Source organism: Mesocricetus auratus, unplaced genomic scaffold, assembly GCF_017639785.1.
Source record: "Mesocricetus auratus isolate SY011 unplaced genomic scaffold, BCM_Maur_2.0 Super-Scaffold_100676, whole genome shotgun sequence".
Classification (NCBI taxonomy): Eukaryota; Metazoa; Chordata; class Mammalia; order Rodentia; family Cricetidae; genus Mesocricetus; species Mesocricetus auratus.
Genome location: NW_024429266.1, coordinates 168,193,222 through 168,212,261, shown reverse-complemented (window position 1 = coordinate 168,212,261; position 19,040 = coordinate 168,193,222). Strand labels below are relative to the sequence as shown.

General features: G+C 40.7%; 1 protein-coding gene across 2 annotated transcripts in view; it reads right to left on the bottom strand.

Annotated features, from left to right (window-relative positions):
• Positions 1-15,507: 15,507 nt before the first annotated feature.
• Positions 15,508-19,040, bottom strand: part of Lrrn1 (leucine rich repeat neuronal 1) — a 38,836-nt gene continuing 35,303 nt past the window's right edge. For both annotated transcript variants that reach the window (XM_005066180.4, XM_040738314.1), the window contains exon 2: positions 15,508-18,725. In XM_005066180.4, coding sequence (XP_005066237.2) covers positions 16,317-18,467 — 2,151 coding nt within the window. In that variant the 5' untranslated portion in view covers positions 18,468-18,725 and the 3' untranslated portion in view covers positions 15,508-16,316. The remainder of the gene's footprint in view (positions 18,726-19,040) is intronic.

Here is a 19,040-nt window from a genome sequence, read left to right as displayed (position 1 = left end):
TGGGCTGCCTTTTTTCTTGTTGACTGTATCCTTTGCTTTACAGAAGCTTCTCAGTTTCAGGATGTCCCATTTAGTAATTGTCTATCTCAGGGTGTGTGCTATTGGTGTTAAGCTCAGGAAGCAGTCTCCTATACCAATTAGTCTGAGGGTACCATCTACTTTCTCTTCTAAGAGGTCCAGTGTGGCTGGGTTTATGTTGAGGTCTTTGATCCATTTGGACTTAAATTTTGTGCATGAGGATAGATATGTATCTATCTGCAATCTTCTAGGAGTAGACAGAGAGTTAAGATGAAGAGAAGGGGAGAATAGGAGGGGAGGAGAGGACATGAGAGAGCAGGAAGATGCAGTCAAGGGAATAAAAGAGGAGAGCAAGAAAAGAGATACCATAATAGAAGGAGTCATTATAGTTTTAAAGAGAAATCTGGCACTAGGGAAATCCCCAGAGATCTACAAGGTTGACCCCCAACCAACAGTCTAAGCAATAGTGGAGAGTCTACCTTAAATGCCCTTCTCCAATAATGAGATTGATGACTATCTTATATGACATCCTAGAGACTTTGTCTAGTAGCTGATGGAAGCAGAAGCAGACAGTCACAGCTAAATACTGAGCTGAACATGTTGGGGGGGGTGTCTATGCCCTGCTCCAAATGATATGACAGTCTTTGACGATCCCCCATGGAAGGCCTCACCTTCTGTGGGGAGCAGAAAGGGGATGGAGTAAGGGGTTTGTGGGGTTAGGTGAGGAGGGGAAGGAGAGGGAACTGAGATTGACTTATAAAACAAGCTTGTTTCTAATCTAAATAAAATGAACATATGAAACATATCTGAGAATTATTTATAATTTTCTACTGTTCTTACAACTTTCTCATGCGTGTTTAATTATAATAATTATGTTGAAAAGGTAAACAGTGTAAGTGATTTGAATCACTGCTCTGCTTGTCACTATCTTGCTACCCTAACATTATGAACTAAGTCAAATGACCTTGCCTTCTTACACCACTTTCTGTCTTTATTTATCCATTGGGAAGTCATGGATGTCTGTTCCCGAAGCACTGAGTTTTGCAATCAAGAAACTGTAACCTGAATCTTTTCTCCTATTTCTGACACCATTGCTACATCATTTCACTTTTCTTGGCCTCAACATTAAGAATTTGTAATAAGCAATCTTCAATCATTGTAGAGAGCTGCGAAGTGCTGCACCCTTAAGATGGTGCTGGCTTCTGCCTTTTGCTAGCCGGACAGCAAGTGCTCTCTGTGATAAACAACTCCTTATTTGGTCAAGGCTGGATATCAGGCTTGCTTCCTCGTATGTGGACCTATCTGCTGTCGCCACATGGCTTACTGGGGTTGGCCGCTCAAGGGCCTTTTTAAGCTGTGGGCAGGCACTCCCTGGGGTCAGAAGATTTGTTCAAGGTCCTGAATAAACTGCTTGTGAGAAGGATTCCTGAGTCGCGTCTTCCTTGCTGGTCGAGGTGGTCGTGACAAATCATCACAGAACATTCATTTCTGGTTCTCTAATGTCTTTTGGGCATTTCAGCAATAATATAATTTTCTGGACATGGTCTATGATGACTGTGCCTTATGACAGATTTCCTTCAACATGGTACCATGAATTCACACAAGACAAATCCCACTACAGGGTTTTTATTGTGTACTCTTTCAGAGGAGGAAAGTGGGTCATGATTCATCAGATAAAGCTACTTGCTGCCAAGCCTGAAGACCTGAGGTTGATCCCTGGGATTCATGTTGTGGAAGGAGAGAGCCAACACTTGCAAATTGTCTTTTTACTGTTACATGCCTGCTGTGATACATTTGCACCTGAATACACACACACACACACACACACACACACACACACACACACATTTTCACTTTTAGGTAAATGAACATCATTTTGATAATCACAACAAAAAATTTCTTTGCAAAGCATTACTTTTTCTTCTGAGTTGGAAAGAGTTGATTTCTTTCCAAAAGGTCCAGGTGTGTTTTAGCCTCTACCTTACACTGAAGGATGAAATATATGGTCTAATGGTCAAAGATCAGCTTTATCTTAAGCCCTACAAGCTTGAGGGACATTTGGCTGAAGGTGCTTCTCTAGTCACTGACTTTCCTTTTCCTTAAGCAGAAGTAATGATGCTTGAACCTTTCTCCAGTCTCTCAGAGGTGTTCTGCTGATGAATGAAAGTGCCTTTTGCAAACTGCTGTGAGTCCTATGCTACGGAGGTATTTAAGTAACAGAGCATCCACAGTCAGCAACACAGCTTCAAAGCCAGAGCCACCAGACTGAGGCTCTTCATATTAGCAAGATCTAGCATAAGCAGTGGATAATCGTGCATGCGCAATGTGATAGATGACTTTTATCTGCTGCACCAGCCAATCTTGTCTCAGTTCTAATTTTTTCATAGCAATTTTTTTGTAAAATGTAAATGAACTAATTACTTGTCTGCAGTCCAACTCTACTTTAATAATGCAAAGACAAACTGGGCAGGGACCACCTCAGTGCCATACTTCTGGTATCCCATGACAAACAGTAGGAGTTCGATAAGCAAGCACTAAAATAGATACAATCAATCTATTATGAAAATCCTTAAAACACATATAAGTTTTCATTAGCATATATTCACTATACACAGTACTGTGTAATCTAAAAACATTTTATGTAAGTGTAAAATGTATTTTGTTAATACTCTCTCATCATCCCTGTTTCTCTCCCTTTCCACCCATCTCCATTAGTCCCCCTTTGTTCCCTTGCCAGGATAGAGTCTATTTTTGTGTCATATATACATTCATGATTTTATCTATCTATATAACATTTAGTCACCATAGATGAGAGAATACTGATGGTATTTGTCTTTTTGAGACTCAGTTATTTCATTTAACATTATCATATCTGATTGAATCCATTTTCCTAAAAAATGACATTTGTCATTTTTCTTGCTGACTGAAAGAAACCATTGTGCATATGTAGCATGTTTTCTTTATCCCTCTACTAGTGAATATCTAGGTTGGTTCCATGAGACAATAAACATGGATGTGCAAGTGTCTCTGTGAAGTGGAGTCTTTGGTGTAAATGCCAAGAATGGCATATCTGGGACATACAGTAAATCTACTCTAAGCTTTTTTGTGGAAGCTCCATGCTGATTTTCATAGTGACTGGAACAGTTTACATGCCCACCAGCAGTGCACACCCATACCAGCTTTGCAATTTGTTTTCTAAATGACTGCCAATCTGATAGTCATGATATAGATTCTCAGAGTAGTTTCAATTTACATTTCTCCATGCTTGGTGAAGTTGAACATTTTAAAATATATGTTCATTAGCCATTGCACCTCATGATTTAGGAAATATTTATCCCATTAGCCCATTTATGCATATATTTGGTCCCTTATTAATTAGGGTTTCTAGTTATTTGTATATTCTATTATCCCTTTGTCAGGTGTAAAGCTATTAAAGATCTCTCTTGCATTCTTTAGTCTGTTTCTTTGCTAGTTGTTTCTTTTGTTGTACAAAAGCTTCTTGATTTTATTGAGCCCAGTCTGTCACTTGGTATTATTTTGCAAGCACCTGCAACTGTATTTAGGAAGCCTTACCTATTTCTATAACTTGAAGAATTTTCCCTGAGTTTTCCTCTAATAGTTTTCAGAGTGTCTGCCTATCTACATGCAGAAAAATGGCACTAGATCTCTGTAAAACCTCCTACATTGTCCAAAAATCAACCCAAAATGGATCAAAGACCTTATTGGAAAACATGATACAACCATGATAATTATGACAAATTTGATCTTATTTGCAAGTTACTCAAGATTACCTACAGCTTTATATTTCCATAGACAAATGGGCAATTTCCCATGAATGCTCTCAGTTATGTACAGCAAATAAATTAGTTTGCAAGTGTTATTTCATAAAAGGGTAGCTTAGATGCGAATGTGAACTTCAGAAAATACATAGTGTGGTCTGGTATCAGAGAAAGAGATAAAGTTAATTCCTATATTTGGAATGGAATTTGTGTTTCTATTTTCTTGTTAACAACTCACATTTAGTTGGGCTTCATGACTGTGTGAAATGCATCAATTTTATTTTAAAAACATTCTGCTCTTCTGACTTTCTGAAGAACAACATTGTTCCAACCCTTTGTGTGGCTCCTCTATGCATGCACAATGAAGCTCAGGTGTTCATTCTGGTCCTTAGTTTTCTTCATCATTGAATTCTTTAATAGCACAGTGGTATAAGCATGGGGGGTTAAACATGCATTTTGGGTGACCTTGGGAAACATCTTAACTTGATAAAACTTCAATTTTCTCCGGGGAGAGAGAGAGAGAGAGAGAGAGAGAGAGAGAGAGAGAGAGAGAGAGAGAGAGAGAGAGGGAGGGAGGGAGGGAGGGAGGGAGGGAGGGAGGGAGGGAGGGAGGGAGGGAGGGAGGGAGAGGGAGAGGGAGAGGGAGAGGGAGAGGGAGAGGGAGAGGGAGAGGGAGAGGGAGGGACGGAGGGACGGAGGGATAGAGTCTGTCTCCTGGGATTACTTTGAAGATAGAATGAAAGTTTGTATATAAAGCACCCCCCATTTTGAATAGAGTACTGTCAAGGCTCTACATATTTATTTTTGTGGCCTGTCTCCTGACCCAGTAACTGAGTTCTGGTGTACATACTGGAGAATACCTGATGCTTTTCATTCTCCTTCAAACTTCTGTTGCCTCATGCTGTCTGTCATTCATTCTTCACTCTCCCAAGGTAAAAATTTCTTAATTTTTGAGTCCCTACTGTAGCATTGCCTCCTCTGTTGTTCATTCCATAAAACTTAAACATCTCCCACCCCGTTTCCTGCTCTTCACAGTTCTACATGATATTTTCTCTATATTTCCTTAAAGCCAGTTCTCAGATTAGTGTTACACCTAAATAGGTGGCTGAGATCTTCAGTGTGTTTCTTCTTTTTCTATGAACCTCTGTGATGGAGCGATGTCAACCAGCCTCTCTTTCCTGCTACTCATCATGACCACTACAGATCTACCCTGCTATGTTCAATGAGTGAGTGTCTGCCATACACGGCATTGCAACCTGAGACTGGCTTCATCCTAAACTGAACTTTACTGGACATGAAGAAGCCATACTTCAAAAGTCTGTGAGCTTGGGGATTTGTGAATACATGTCAGATATGTTTTATGACTCAAAATTTAAGTTAGCTTGGGGAATTCTGTATGTACGATATCAATCTAGTTATTTCCTTCATTATCATGCTTACTTGTCACAGACCTTAAAATGACTGCATGTTAATGTGTATGCTAATCAGCTTGATTTAATCATTCTTCGATGTAAACATATTTTATAATAATCACCTGTGGTTATTTTTTGATTAAAAAAATGATTGCACAGGGAACAGAGTTTGGTTTTAAAAGCTTGTGAGGAATTACTTCTATCTTGCTATCACCTTCCCTCACAAGATGACAAGAAAAAGATGAGGTCTGTCATGTTTTAAGGGAAAATACGTCCTTTATCAAGATGTATAGAAGTGATCAAGATATATCACTGGGACGGTGATTCAGCTTGGGGTTCTCCAACACAACTGATCTAGCCAGAGTAAATGAAAAGAGACTTTTCACACATGATATAAGAGCTCAGAGCAAGACTCAGAGTCAAAACTGTATCTGACCATAGTTTAGACACCCCCAGGACTAACAATAACAAGGCTCAGGAAACTTTCTTGAGGCAGGGCAGCAGATTTTTTGTTGTGGGGGGACTCTCCTGTTCCTCCTTCTGGGATTTAGAATTTAGTTGTGGTTTAAACTCTTCTGCTTGGTGGTCAGGAGGACTTGACCAAATTCTTCTCTTCTTTTCAGTCACAGTTCCTCTATCTACTATGAAAGAAAGCTGTGGGACTGAAGGGTTTGTAAAGATTCTTTTGCTCACTCACTCACATGCCTTAACGAGATAACCCCACATAGTAAATGAAGAAGCAGAACTCACATTGCCACTGTTAAGGGTACACCCCACTCAGAGTGCACAGGAAGCTTTCAATAGGGCAGTCAAGGGCTGAACTGTGCTTTCCTCCAACTTGTGACCCACAATACCTGAGAATGTGCTTCTGTTTGTAGAGATGGTCAATTTTAAATGATGTCACTGCTTTGAACCTCATCCAAAATACTAATGGCCTTTTGAGAAGAAAAGGACACAGAGGAAGACAGTGGAAACTCAGGAGTTCCTCCTGGCCCAGTTAATCCACTACTGACACTGTCTCATTCTGGAAATTTTAGGGAGCCAGATGCCTGCTACTTAGCCCCTATTTTTTGTCTGTGTTTTCTATGCCACTGTTCAGAAGTTCCACACTGGCTGTTTGACTTACTTTCTTTTCCATTCCTTGTTCTTCTCCAAACTCCCCCCGCCCCATATCCACCCATAGCTGCAGAATACAAAGGAAATCATATATGAATTTGTGCTGGTTATTTTCGAAATCCAGGGGTCACAGAGATGGTTGGATGCTTTGAATATGGCTTTAAGAGTTTTGGGGGAAATGTGAGCATACCCACAGAATACAGACTGATCTTGGGGGAGCCTTCATATCTACAGAGTCCATGGAGACCTCCAGGATTCCCAGAAAGAATAAGCTATATTGTTGTGAGTCTGGATAGCATCTTGGGGGAACTGAACCCAGATATGTACAATCCTCAATCCCCACAGCCTCTGCATACCATGAAGGTGCTCTACATCAGTGATTACCACAATATTGGAATAGCTAAGGTGAACTTTCCAAGTCCTCAACATGTAACATGTTTCTCCAATCAATCAAATGCCAGTGTGTTTTCTGAAACTGTCCAAGAATCTATTACCAGACACAACATTGAAATTGAAAGATGTGTCTGCTTCCAGCAAAGTTTTGCTACTCACTGCAGAGCCAAAGTTCTGATTTGCTTTACCCGTCCAACAAACACCATTGACATTCAGATTTTCGTGTGTGTGTGTGTGTGTGTGTGTGTGTGTGTGTGTATGTGTACACAAATGATTTGTCTCAACTTACATAGTTGATAGGAAGCTAATTATAATTTATTTTGCAGCTAGAGAAATGGATGGGAATTAAGGTATTTATTTAAATCATTCTCCAGAGAGAAACTAGTAATTCAGAGAATGAGTTGATAGAATCTGCAATAAGGTTTGGAGTCCTCTCCCTGTAATAAAAAACATCATCCAGTATTATGGCTAACAAAACACTCATTAAGAGATGCACTGGGAGATGAAACATTTCTGTCGCTTGCTGTGTGCTATTATAATTTCTTAGTATCAGGAGGTAATTCAACTAATACCACTGAGGAAAGGGCTGGGACAATGACTCACTTGGTACAGTGTTTGCAGTGTAAGCAGGACAATGCAAGAGGTCAGTCCCCAGTCACATAAAACAGGCTGGTGTGCCTGTAACCCTAACATTGAGGATGCAGACATAGGACCATCCCTGGATCTAACTCAATTGGCAAGCTCCAGATTTGGAGATGCTATCTGAATATAAGGCCTGGACGACTAAGGAAAACATGAGATACCAACATCTAGAGTCCATGGGCATGTGGACACCAGGACAGCCCCACAGAGACAGATTCAGGAAGACACAGAGACAGACAGAGATACAGTCAGAGAGACACAAAGACACAGAGACCAGAGACAGAGAAACAGAGACACACACACACACACACACACACACACACACACACACACACACACACTACTAAAAACACAAAACACTCCACAGTATTAGATTTTGGTTTCAGAAATATTTTGCAGTAGGCCATGCTATTACTTTTTTTTAAATAAACGGTAAGTAGTACATGGGCTTGAGTGTGCAGGTATGAAATGATGAGTTGTTAGTGTTCCGTTTATTTATTTGTGTGTGTGTGTGTGTGTGTGTGTGTGTGTGTGTGTGTGTGTGTAGGAGCAACTGTGATAATGCACATGTGTGAATGACAAAGGGCAATAGGGAGGCAATTGTTCTCTTCTTCCACTCTGCAGGGCCCAGGGATGGAACAAAGCTTGTCAGGCTTGGCAGCAAGTGTCCTGAACTGCTGAGTAATCTTGCTAGCCCTTGTTCTTTTTTAGTATTCCTAGCCCAGGCCTTATTTGTTGCTACACCATCCACAAATCAGAATTTTGTTTCAGCAAGTGAACTGGAAATATTCTTATTGGACAAGGGACCCGTCAAGGAGAGAGTTGATTCCTGCTTTAACAACCCACTTCCCTCTTGCACATATACACACATTATATGCTTCAACTTCCTAAACAAGAACTATTCTGTTTTTAGGGCAGACACTAAAGGGAAGCTGTACTAACTGCAGGTCACTGGCTAGGACATACACAGGCAATTAGAGAAACCTCACATCTGTTTAATACTTGTGTCTTATATATTACTGCTGCAGAGATTCCACCCCAATGCTCTAGGGCTTGGAAAGGTCAATTAAGCTGCTTTTGTGAGCATCTCGCATCTCACTAGGAAGACATGCCATTGGTGATTATGATGGATGGGAGAAATGAGGGAAGCAGAGGATCACCTGGGACCTCAGAGTCTTTCTGACCCAGCTTCTCTTCGTCTTGGCACAGAAGCTTGTTATAATTTCTCCCTTATCCCCCATGCTTGTCACTCTCGACTTCTTTAGCCCTCTCTTTTTCCAGTGAGAATGCCAACAGAATCTCCTAGTCCTCCTTATGTCCTTGATCAGAGTTAGAGCTTAACCCTTAAAAGTCTGCCAAAGGTCCTCATGCCAAAGGCTTGAGCCCCAATTTGTGGCACTATTGGGAGAGGGTAGGAACTTTGGGAGGCAGGACCTAGTTAAACTAGTAAGTTGCATTCATGCCACACTCTCTAAGGAGGTAATGGGACTATGGTCTCTCTTCTTGGGCTCCCCAGCTGCCAGGTAGTATGCAGTAACACATCCCTTCCTGACCAGGTTCGTCCTTAAGCTTGAGAAAGCTGCAACCAAGGGAATAGACTGAACTCTCTATATTTGTGAGCCCAAGTCAGTCTTCTCTTTTGAAGCTGATAATCTCAGCTGTTTGTTTCAAAGGCAGAAGCTGAATAACACACATAGTCACGTGTTCTCAATCCTGTCTCTGGAACTTCCTTATGGGAATTTTACCATAAGTTTCAGTTCTGAGTTTCTGTAGTTTATGATGAAGTTTTATTAGAGCACTTGTTTTCTATGGCATTTTATCTTCCTTTAGGTAGACATCTGTCTTTTTCCATGACTGCCATTAAAGGGTATAGAAAGCATAGATTCATCAACCTAGTTCTTGATGTTGGAAGCATTTCTAGACTATGTCTCAGGGAAGGAACTGCTCAGTTATATTATATGGTCAGTAATACCATGCTTTGCAAGAGAACTTAGCAATATGGAAAGATGATTGCTTTTTTCATGATAGAAAAAATAACATCATGCTATGATTTCAATTTAATATTCATGCAAGTGCATATTTTACAACTATATGTGCATATGTACATATATATACACATGTATGTTTGCATGCATGTATGTGTGTGTGTGTGTGTACACATGTACAGAGAAAATGAGAGCTACACCAGGCTGGAGAGATGGCTTAACCATTAAAGGCTAGGCTCACAACAAAAATATAAGAGAACTACACCAGATGCTCATTTTTTGAGCCATGGAATCACATGATGTTATTATTAATATGTTCTCTACAGTGACTATGATACTGTTATAGTGAGAGGAAATAGGGGCCAGCTAAATGGTTCAGTGTATAAAGGTACTTGCTTCCAAGCCTGATGACTTGACTTGGATTCCCAGGACATGCATCATGGAAGGAGAAAACCAACTCCTTCAAATTGTCCCCCGACTTGCCCCTGTGTGCCATGCATACTCCTGCTTAAATGCATGAAAGACAACACCACTTTTAAACACGGCAGAGCAGACTTACCTCAAGGTGGGGGCCAACACCCTAAGTAAGCTATGTGAAAACTGGGGAAATCAAATATTATTGATGAGTGTGGAGGATTCCTAAAAAGACTTCCTAGTATAGTGCTGCTGTTAGTTTCATCAATAACGTAGGAGATAGTGCAAGCAATTTGCCTCTAAAAGGCAGAAAGGGTGATAAGAGTTTAAAAACCGAATGTGCTGAGATCACAAAACCATGTTCTCTCAGGGTCTTGCTGTGTCCCAGGAGTATAGGTCCAAGTCGCTTTGTTGGTAAATTCTTCCTATAGCTCCCAAGGGAGTTTATCCTCTCAACCCAGTGCTGTCCAGAAAAGATAAGATTACTTAGGGAAGAACAGTTCTTTGACTGGATGTTTGGCATATAGATGATCTTTGGTAGCACACTCCACATGGAGCGATGCTCTCTCAGCCTGGACTCATGGAGGAGGGCCTAGGCCCTGCCCTGGATGAAATGGCAGACTCAGGGGGCTTTACCCTCCCTGGGGAATGGTGTGGGGGGCTGGGCTCTGGTGGAAGGCCAAGGGAGGAGGGGAGGGAGAGGGAGCTGGGATTGACATGTAAAGCAGGCTTGTTTCTAATTTAAATAAAAAATATATTAAAAATAAACCTTAATATTTTAAAATGATAATAATAATTATATATATATAGTGTGTGTGTGTGGGTGTGTATTTATGCATGTTATGTGTGTGTCACCATGGTACCAGTGTATATAGAGGACAGAGAACTACTTGACAACCTTATGGAGTCAGTTCTCTACTTCCCTTAATGGGTCTGTGACTCAACTCAAGTACCTGGGTTTTCATGGCAACCATCTTTATCCACTGAGTCACCTCACCTTCCCTTATTTGCCCATGGCATGAAATACCACTTTAAGGAAGTTTTTGTGGGAGGCCCTTTTCAACACCATGCATTCGCTTTCCACTTTACAAACTAAATCAGTCGTGCAAATGAGATGCCTGGTCCCAAACTCTGGTAACTTTTAGCTAGAAAGTAAGTAGTGTGAACCCTGGAGGCTAACAGCCATGGTGGAAATTTTGGTCTGTTACTTATAAAGGTTGATCTGAGTGGTTTTTTCATATGAAAAAAATAGTTGTGAGTAGTTTTATAATTACTGGCGGATTCCGCATGACACAAAGGGTCAGGTGATCACTATATGGAATTTGCTTTTATTTTCGATGTCTATTGTTTTTACTCTTCATTGCATTACTTCCTTCCAACCCTGCAGCTTCAATTTCTCCCACTTCTTCTTATGGGATTAGTGTCACAAACCTTTAAGAGTCCCTTGATCTTTTCCTATTGGCTTGCTTTGACTTACCATTATCCCTGGTATCCTCAGGGAACTGGTTCTAGGATGCAGCAGACATCAGACTATAAAATGGCATAGCATTTGCACAAAGAAGTGCACTTTCTTTCATGTACTTGAAAGAATCTTCAGGTGTTCAGTACATGTGTGACACTTTAAAACTCCGCATTGATGCTCCTCATGTAAAAAATGCTGAGTGAAACTGTTTGAGCTTTAATTTTTTTAGGTTTTTGCAAAAGTTAGAAAGTGCTTTGAACACTGAAGGAACACTCAAACTTTTATAAATGGTGCATTTTGGGCTATGGATGATCATCCAGTAGTCCATGCAAATCATCACTGTGAAGAAAAAAAGAGAAAAAAAAACAACTACTGAAACCATAACCATAAACACTTCTAGTGATCTGGTGCTAAACATTTCAGACAAGGGACACTGAACCTGTAGCTCTGATCCAAGGTTTGTTGAAGATGTGGAATAAATGGATTTGGAGGGTTGAGTATCCATCTCAGGTTGGGTTCTTAAATTAGGCTCTATATTGGCCTCCCTGGTGTCTTCGGTGCCACTGTTACTGCTTCAAGTAGGCAAATATGCTTGAATTAACACATAGCCATTATGCAGCTGACAACTACACACATGCAGTTTACATTCCCGGTTCTGTTTCTTACAAGCTCTTTGGTGTCAGGGCAGTTGCTCCTTTCTCTGAGGCTCATTCACAAATGCTTATGTCTAGTGTAGTTCCTTGGAGATGCCTAAATAGAAAACAAATCATTCTCAGGTTCCCTTTACTAAGTTGTTGCCATAAATTGTACATTCCTGTCAACCAAGACAGGGTCTTCATTTTCCTTGTGTATGTGTCTTTGTGTATATTAGTGAGATATGCTAATTGGTGCATTCAAATGGCACCTTTTAAGATATCAGTTTATAAGGAGTCAGGGCCTAGAATGGAACTCTCATCCGTGTAATCAGATCAGGTCCTCTTATGTGCAGAATCTGTCTTTACCTGCATGTTTCATCTGTTAGTCAACAGAGGCTTCTTTTTCTACTCTAGAAGGATACTGCTCAGAGAGAGAAAACTGCAAGTGAATCCTGGCATGGTCAGCCTCTGTCTGTCTGATGTCTACCTGCAAACATCTTGCCATGGACTGTAAATTGGAAATAATAATGTGCAGTTTACCTGGCTGTTTCCAGGAGGTTTTTCTCAGAATCCATTCAGCAGGGTCTCTGAGATACAGTGGCACTTGTGGTATACTTTACATGAATAATGCCAACTCTGAGAAGTTCTATGAGACAAGTAACTCTCTTAGATCTGTTGTATCAAAACCACAAGGATAAAAACACTATTAGTTTCCATTCCATGTCATTATTTCTTAATACCCTGCCCTTTTAGTACTAAGAGAAGCTGGTGTGCCTGAGTGTGTGCATGCATGTGTGTGCGTGCGTGTGTGTCTGTGTGTTTGTGTTTGAGGCAAGGGTCAGTTGTAAGGGAATCACATGCACACATTAACATTGTCAAAATACCTACAGGTTCTAGGTTAAAATCATTGAGATCTCTGAATGGTGATCCTAAAACTTGATAATAGAAAAACCTTCTCTGGGGGCTGGAGAGATGGTTCGGCACTGACAGGTGTGTAATGTTCTTGCAGAGTTCTTATGATTCCCATTATCTACATGGGGCAGAGTGAACAACCATTTTTAATGTCAGCTCCAGGGAATCACATGTCCCCCTCTGGCCTTCAGAGGCACCAACACACACACACACACACACACACACACACACACACCAGAGAAAGTTTTCTCCCAGCTAATCTCTTTTAAATTTTGAAAAGGTCAATTTGCAAACAGGTTGAGAAAGAAATGAGGCAAGAAAGCATTTTTCAGTTGTACTTTGACTGTATCAGAAGTTAAATTCCCTTCTCCGTGAACGAAAGGGCAGACAGTACGGTTCTCCTAGCAGCATCAGAAACACAAAGGGATTTTATTCCCCCAGTGGTGAGAACAGTAGGGAAGAAAGGAAAATTCTTGGAAAATTAATGCTAAGAAAGCAAACACCACAAGGTGATATCTTCAGAAACCAACTGTGAGAAAAATGGGCTTTGGTCTTGTTTGCCAAGGACGGGCCAGTGATTCTTTTGTGCTGTGCAAAGACATATTAGAAATAGTGATATCAAACACAATGTCTCCTTTTCTATTCATGGCTCCAGTTTGCTTTGTCATTAATTAAATGAGCAAACTAGGGAATGCTCATTTGAAGACATTGCTCCAAAAATACCCCATAGAATCAGGTCAGAGGACAACAGGTAGCAAAAGGGAAAATGTGAGACTAGACTATGATCTATAGCAGCCACTTCATGGGTAAAGTGGAAAGTACCTCCCCTGTCTATGAAGTGTAGCTTGATGTCCAATTTCCCTGGATACTTAACTTACCAAAGGAAGCAGAGATAAGTAAGTACTTGACTAAGAAAAGAGATCTTTTGCCATCTTACTTTTCACCAAGAAAAAACCAATCCAATAACATGGATGGGGTAAATAAGTTTCCGTATTTTTCTAAGTATAAGAAGTAATTATTATGCCAAACTGGTCTGCAAAATGATGTCCTTCAAACGAACATTTGGATTTCCTTGTGCCTGTTCTGTATTCAGAATGGAGGAGTGGCTGAGCTGTCTTTTCAAACCCATGTGCCAGCTCAAAGCATGGATTTATGGGTAAATGATGTCTTCTTGCAACAGCAGGCAGCCCTAGGCCCTCTGCTTTGGTGCCGACCTGCCTTGTGGTCTCAAAATTTACAGGTAGGTGATCTGCTTCTCAGCAGATGTCTGAATACAAGAATGCCCATGGCTGCAGAGGGAGAACCTTCACTTCTGTCCCAGTTGACCATAAAACCATGCAAGATACTTTGCTAGTCCTCTGGCCAGTGTTTGTTCTAAACCTTATTCCAAGTAAATGGGAATTCGAGGATATCCTAAATGTTTAAAGCAGGGGTATACAAGCTAAGGGTTACAAGAAGACCACTAGGCCTAGAGAATCGATGGACGGTAGAGGAGGCTGCTTGAGAGTCATATACCTTCCCTGTGTCCTGTGTTTTTCCCATCAGCAAATGAAGTCTCTGCGAAATGCTTCTCACTCTGACACTGGCTGTATTTTGGTAGCAGCTTGCTTGTCGAATCTGGAATTCTCTCCTCACTCCCCTTTGGATTGGGGATGAAAAGGCTGGTCTTCTGAAGGGTGATTCACAAAATAAAGCATTTGACAATGAAAGCCCTCTCCTTTCCCACCTCATCTGGACTTTCTGTTTGTTCCCTTATCCTTTTCTCTTCTCATCTGGCACCTGTTTCCTCTTAGCCCCTTTCTACAATCCCATCATTCCACAGTGGCATCTGTCATCTGGAACAGCTTTTCTTTCATTCTCTGCCTTATCAGTGAGGATTTTCAGATGGGCCATCTTGTCATCTACCTATATTTTTCAGTCTATTCCCTCTAATGTACACAGAACTCTGCAAAACTAACTCCTCCCATTCTGAACTTCACAGACATAGTTCACTTGTAATCTTGAAATAGTTGTGATTAACTGTGTGCAATATTTGGATGGCAAATGCCAGTGTTAAGAAATCACTTCCCCTTCTGTCAATGGTCTGATTCAGCAGACATGTCCATAGCAGTATAAACCCTATATGCACATAAATAGGTGTTAAAAGGGAGACTATATTAAGTTTTCCAACATTCCTTAACTGTTTCAGACTTTGAAGGAGAATGTGAATAGTGTAAAATAAATGAAAGAGAATGATACATCAATGTATAATTATGCCAGGGTTATAGTAGTATACATTTTTTCTTTATGTAAGCACCTATTCCATTGGGTTTTAGTCAGTGGTATTGAAAATATGGAAATCCTATTCATTAAAATGTATCCATTAATTTATTTCTTCCAATGCATTTGTTCATGTACATATACATGTGGGTACACGTGTGTCTTTGCATACCACAGAGCATGTATAGAGGTGAGAGGACAACTTAAAGTAGGTTCTTTCCTTCCACCATGTGGGGCCCAGGGATGGAATTCAGATCAGGTTTGAGAGCAGGCACCTTTACTCATGGAGCCATCGCACTGTTCCAGGATGTTTCAGTTAATATGAATACTTCTTTCTTATGAAAGGAACTCAAAAGACTTTAGGGCCTGACTGTAAAAGAGAGCATGCACATACATGCTTGTTTGTTGACTGTATTGGTGTGAAAGATATTACCGCTGCAACTAGCAAGAGCTATAAATAATACATTATTGCAAGTGTTCTAAAAAATCAGAACAAACTAATTTATTGTACGTCTGTCTTCATTATACACCAAGTTGGTGAGTTAAACACAACAAAATTATCTTTTCTTTTTTAAAAGTGTCTACTAAAGATAAAAAGAATATAGTAACAATTAACATGTAGTTCATTACATTAGAAAATCTGATATACATATTTCTATTGCCTGTTAGCTTGTTCTAAGCTTCTTCAACTATTACAAAAGAAAGAGGAAGGAAAGAAAAGTGGTTGCTGAAAGGCAAACATTCAATTCAGTTGATACAACATTACATTACAGCCAACTAACATCATTCAACAAAGTAGCAAGTTTAGTCTTAGCTTGAGTTAAAAGTCTGTAGACTGGATTGCTACTGAAGGATTTAATGCTGCTTCCAAACCATATGTTAGCTTTTGAGAGGAAACATTTCTTTGTATTGATGGCTTCAGAAGAAGGGGTCAAGCACAGAGGAGCCCCCACCTGTCATTAATCATTTTATTGAGCATTGTAGTTAAGACAGCATTATTGAGTTTAGCACGTCAACTAAAATAAAATAATAATAATATAATAATATAATAATCATAATAATGATAAAGATAAAAACCAAACACAAACTGGAAGCTGAGAGCCTCTACCAGCCGTGTCAAACCCTTGCGATACGCTATACTAAAAAACTTTGAAATATCCACCCATCCTCTCCACTCTGCCACAAACTAGCAAAGTCAAAAGTACAAAAGTCTTCACCTTGTTATTTTTGCAGAATAAAGCAAAAATGTCTTTGTGCTCCTTACTACCAGAAGCAAAATATCCACTGAGTTACCACATGTAATAGCTTCTGGATGTGTCAACCTGGGTTGGCTTGGTGTCTGCCGAGCCATCTTTGTCCTTCTCGCTGTCACCTTCCCAGAGGTTAATGAGTGGAGGGTACAGCTCGTTCAGTGGGATGGAAGAGGTTTTTTGCATATACTTTTTCAGTGAATGGTGGTAATTTTTCCTCTTAAACCTTTTGGCAATGTACACAGCAATGGATGCGAGACTGATGACAGCAAACATAGACCCCATCACCGCAGCCAGGGCCGTGCTGGTTTCATGGTCGGAGATGTCCAGGGTGAAGGCAGCATTTTTGGTTGTGACATTGACACATGACTTTTGAGTCTGCTGGTGGATGTTGGACACTGTGAGACACACTTCATAATCTGTAGAAGGTTGCAGATGTGTTAGGTTATATTCGTGGACATCCACCGGAACCCTGGCTGTGTATGTGATGTGGGGGTTGTCAATCTTCATAGTGGCAGATGACCATTTTAAGTTTGATGTCATGACATTGGAATTAACTTTCCAGGACACTAAAATCGAATGAGATTCTGTCTGTTTGACATATATTTTCAGTACCTGGGCACCATCTAGAAGGGTCCCATTAACCTTGATTGCTGCTACTCGGGTGTCAGCTCCTTGAACATTCTGGGCAACACATGTGTACCTTCCTGAGTCTTCAATCTGTATATTTGCTATTTCCAAGGTTCCTTCATTACTCAGCTTGTATTTATCTGACAGAGTTTCCACGGTTATCTTACTTCCAATGGGAGTGACCCAGTAGATTTCTGGTTCTGGCTCAGCCATGGCCCGGCAATCTAGGAAAACTGTTGTGCCAATGTCCATGTTTAAATAATTAGGGAATGTGTCATGTGATATCATTGGGAGGCACTGCTCACTGGAGTCCTGGATTAACACCTCCTTCACCTGCTGCCCTCTGTATTCTGGCGGCATGGCACAGAACATGGAGAGGGGCTCCATGAAGCGGATGTTAGTTTTGTTGGAGTTAATCCAGTGAATGACACAGTCACACCTCAGGGGATTGCTGTGGATGCTGATCTCACGTAGATTGGGAAGAGACTCTACAGTCTTTTGGTAAACGGCATTCAAGGCATTGTTGTTCAACATCAAGCTTTCTAGAGCCGGGACACTCCGGAAAGCCAAACGGTGGATGTATGATAGTTTGGGGTTATTGGTTGCTTCTAGTTTTGTCAGTTCAGGCAAGTTATCCAGGGCATAGCGGTCTACTGAAACCAACTCTCCCATGTTGTTGATTCCCAGTTCTTTCAACCGAAGCATATTTTTAAAGTCACCTTCTTGGATTTTGTGAATGGGGTTTTTATTGAGGTCTAAGAATTTCAAATTTGGAACTTTCTGAAGAGCAAGTTGAGGGACTTTGATCAGTTTGTTGTCATAAAAAGACAGGCTCTCAAGGCTATCCAAGCCTACCAAAGCATTTCCAGGAACATCAGTGAGGTACATCCCTGCCAAAACCAGGCTTCTCAAGTTGGAGAGAGGTCTGAAGTTCATGTCCAGGATTCCAATTACAGGGTTTTCCCCAATCATGAGGATTTCCAAGTTGGGTGTAGAATCAAACCAGCGGCTATCAATCACTTTCAATTTGTTGGAATTCAGGTGCAGCCTTAAGAGGTTTTTTAAGCCAGAAAAAGCATTAGCTGAGATTGTACTGATCTGGTTATGGTTGATGTAGAGTTCTTGAAGGTTGCTAAGGTCTTGCAGACAGTAATCTGCCATATCTGAAATCTGATTTTCCTCGAGATGCAGGGTTGTGAGCTGGGTCAAGTTTGTCAGCCCCACCTCCTTGATGTTTGTAAAGTTGTTCTGGGAGAAGTCCAGCTCAGTCAAGTTGAAAAGCTGCTGAAGCTCACCCACAGTTTTGGCGATGTTATTGCTCTGTAGGAGAAGCACTTGTGTGTCACTAGAAAGGTTGCCAGGGATCCTTGTTAGACGGAGGTCATTACAATCAACGGTGGTAGCTTCTCTGTATGTGGATTGTGGGGTAAACCAAGGTCGAATTTCACATACACAAAGCTGGGGACACTCGCTGTTCAGCATGGAAGACTCAGTTAATGAAGTCATCAGCAAACCCAGCACCATTCGACAAGCTGCTATCCCAATGCTCAATCTGGCCATGGTGGCTTGCAGGACACACTCTGGGAGCTGACTCCCGATAGAGATCTGAATGCTATTCAGTGGTGACTAACACAACAAGCAGATAGTGTAAACATTCATGCGAGTCTCAGTTGAACAGAATTCCAGAGTCTGAAAGGATGGTTTTCTGAACTTCTCAAGAGGCACGACGCAGTGTGAAATCCTTTAACTGTGTCACTCAATTCCAGACATGTGCACAGGTTCTTGTTGGAGCTTCTTCGGCCAAGTCTGGAGACGTGTCTGAAAATTAAATCAAGGGAGATGTTATGCTTATTCTGTTGACTCTCTTTTGTTTATGACAAGGATACAGTCACTCACATAGCTGATAAAACTGTGTTCAGAATGCATTCAGAGTCTCCAAGTAGACTTGAGTCTTAGGATGCTCTTATTATAGTCCACTTACTACACTGATACTATCTAGAACTGCTTTAGTTTTATAATTAGAACTGCACAGAGTCCCGCATAGTCATTAAACACACACACACTTACTCTAGAAAATCCTAAAGACAACATTCACTTAAAAACAAAGTTTGATTTAGAAAATGCATGTTTATT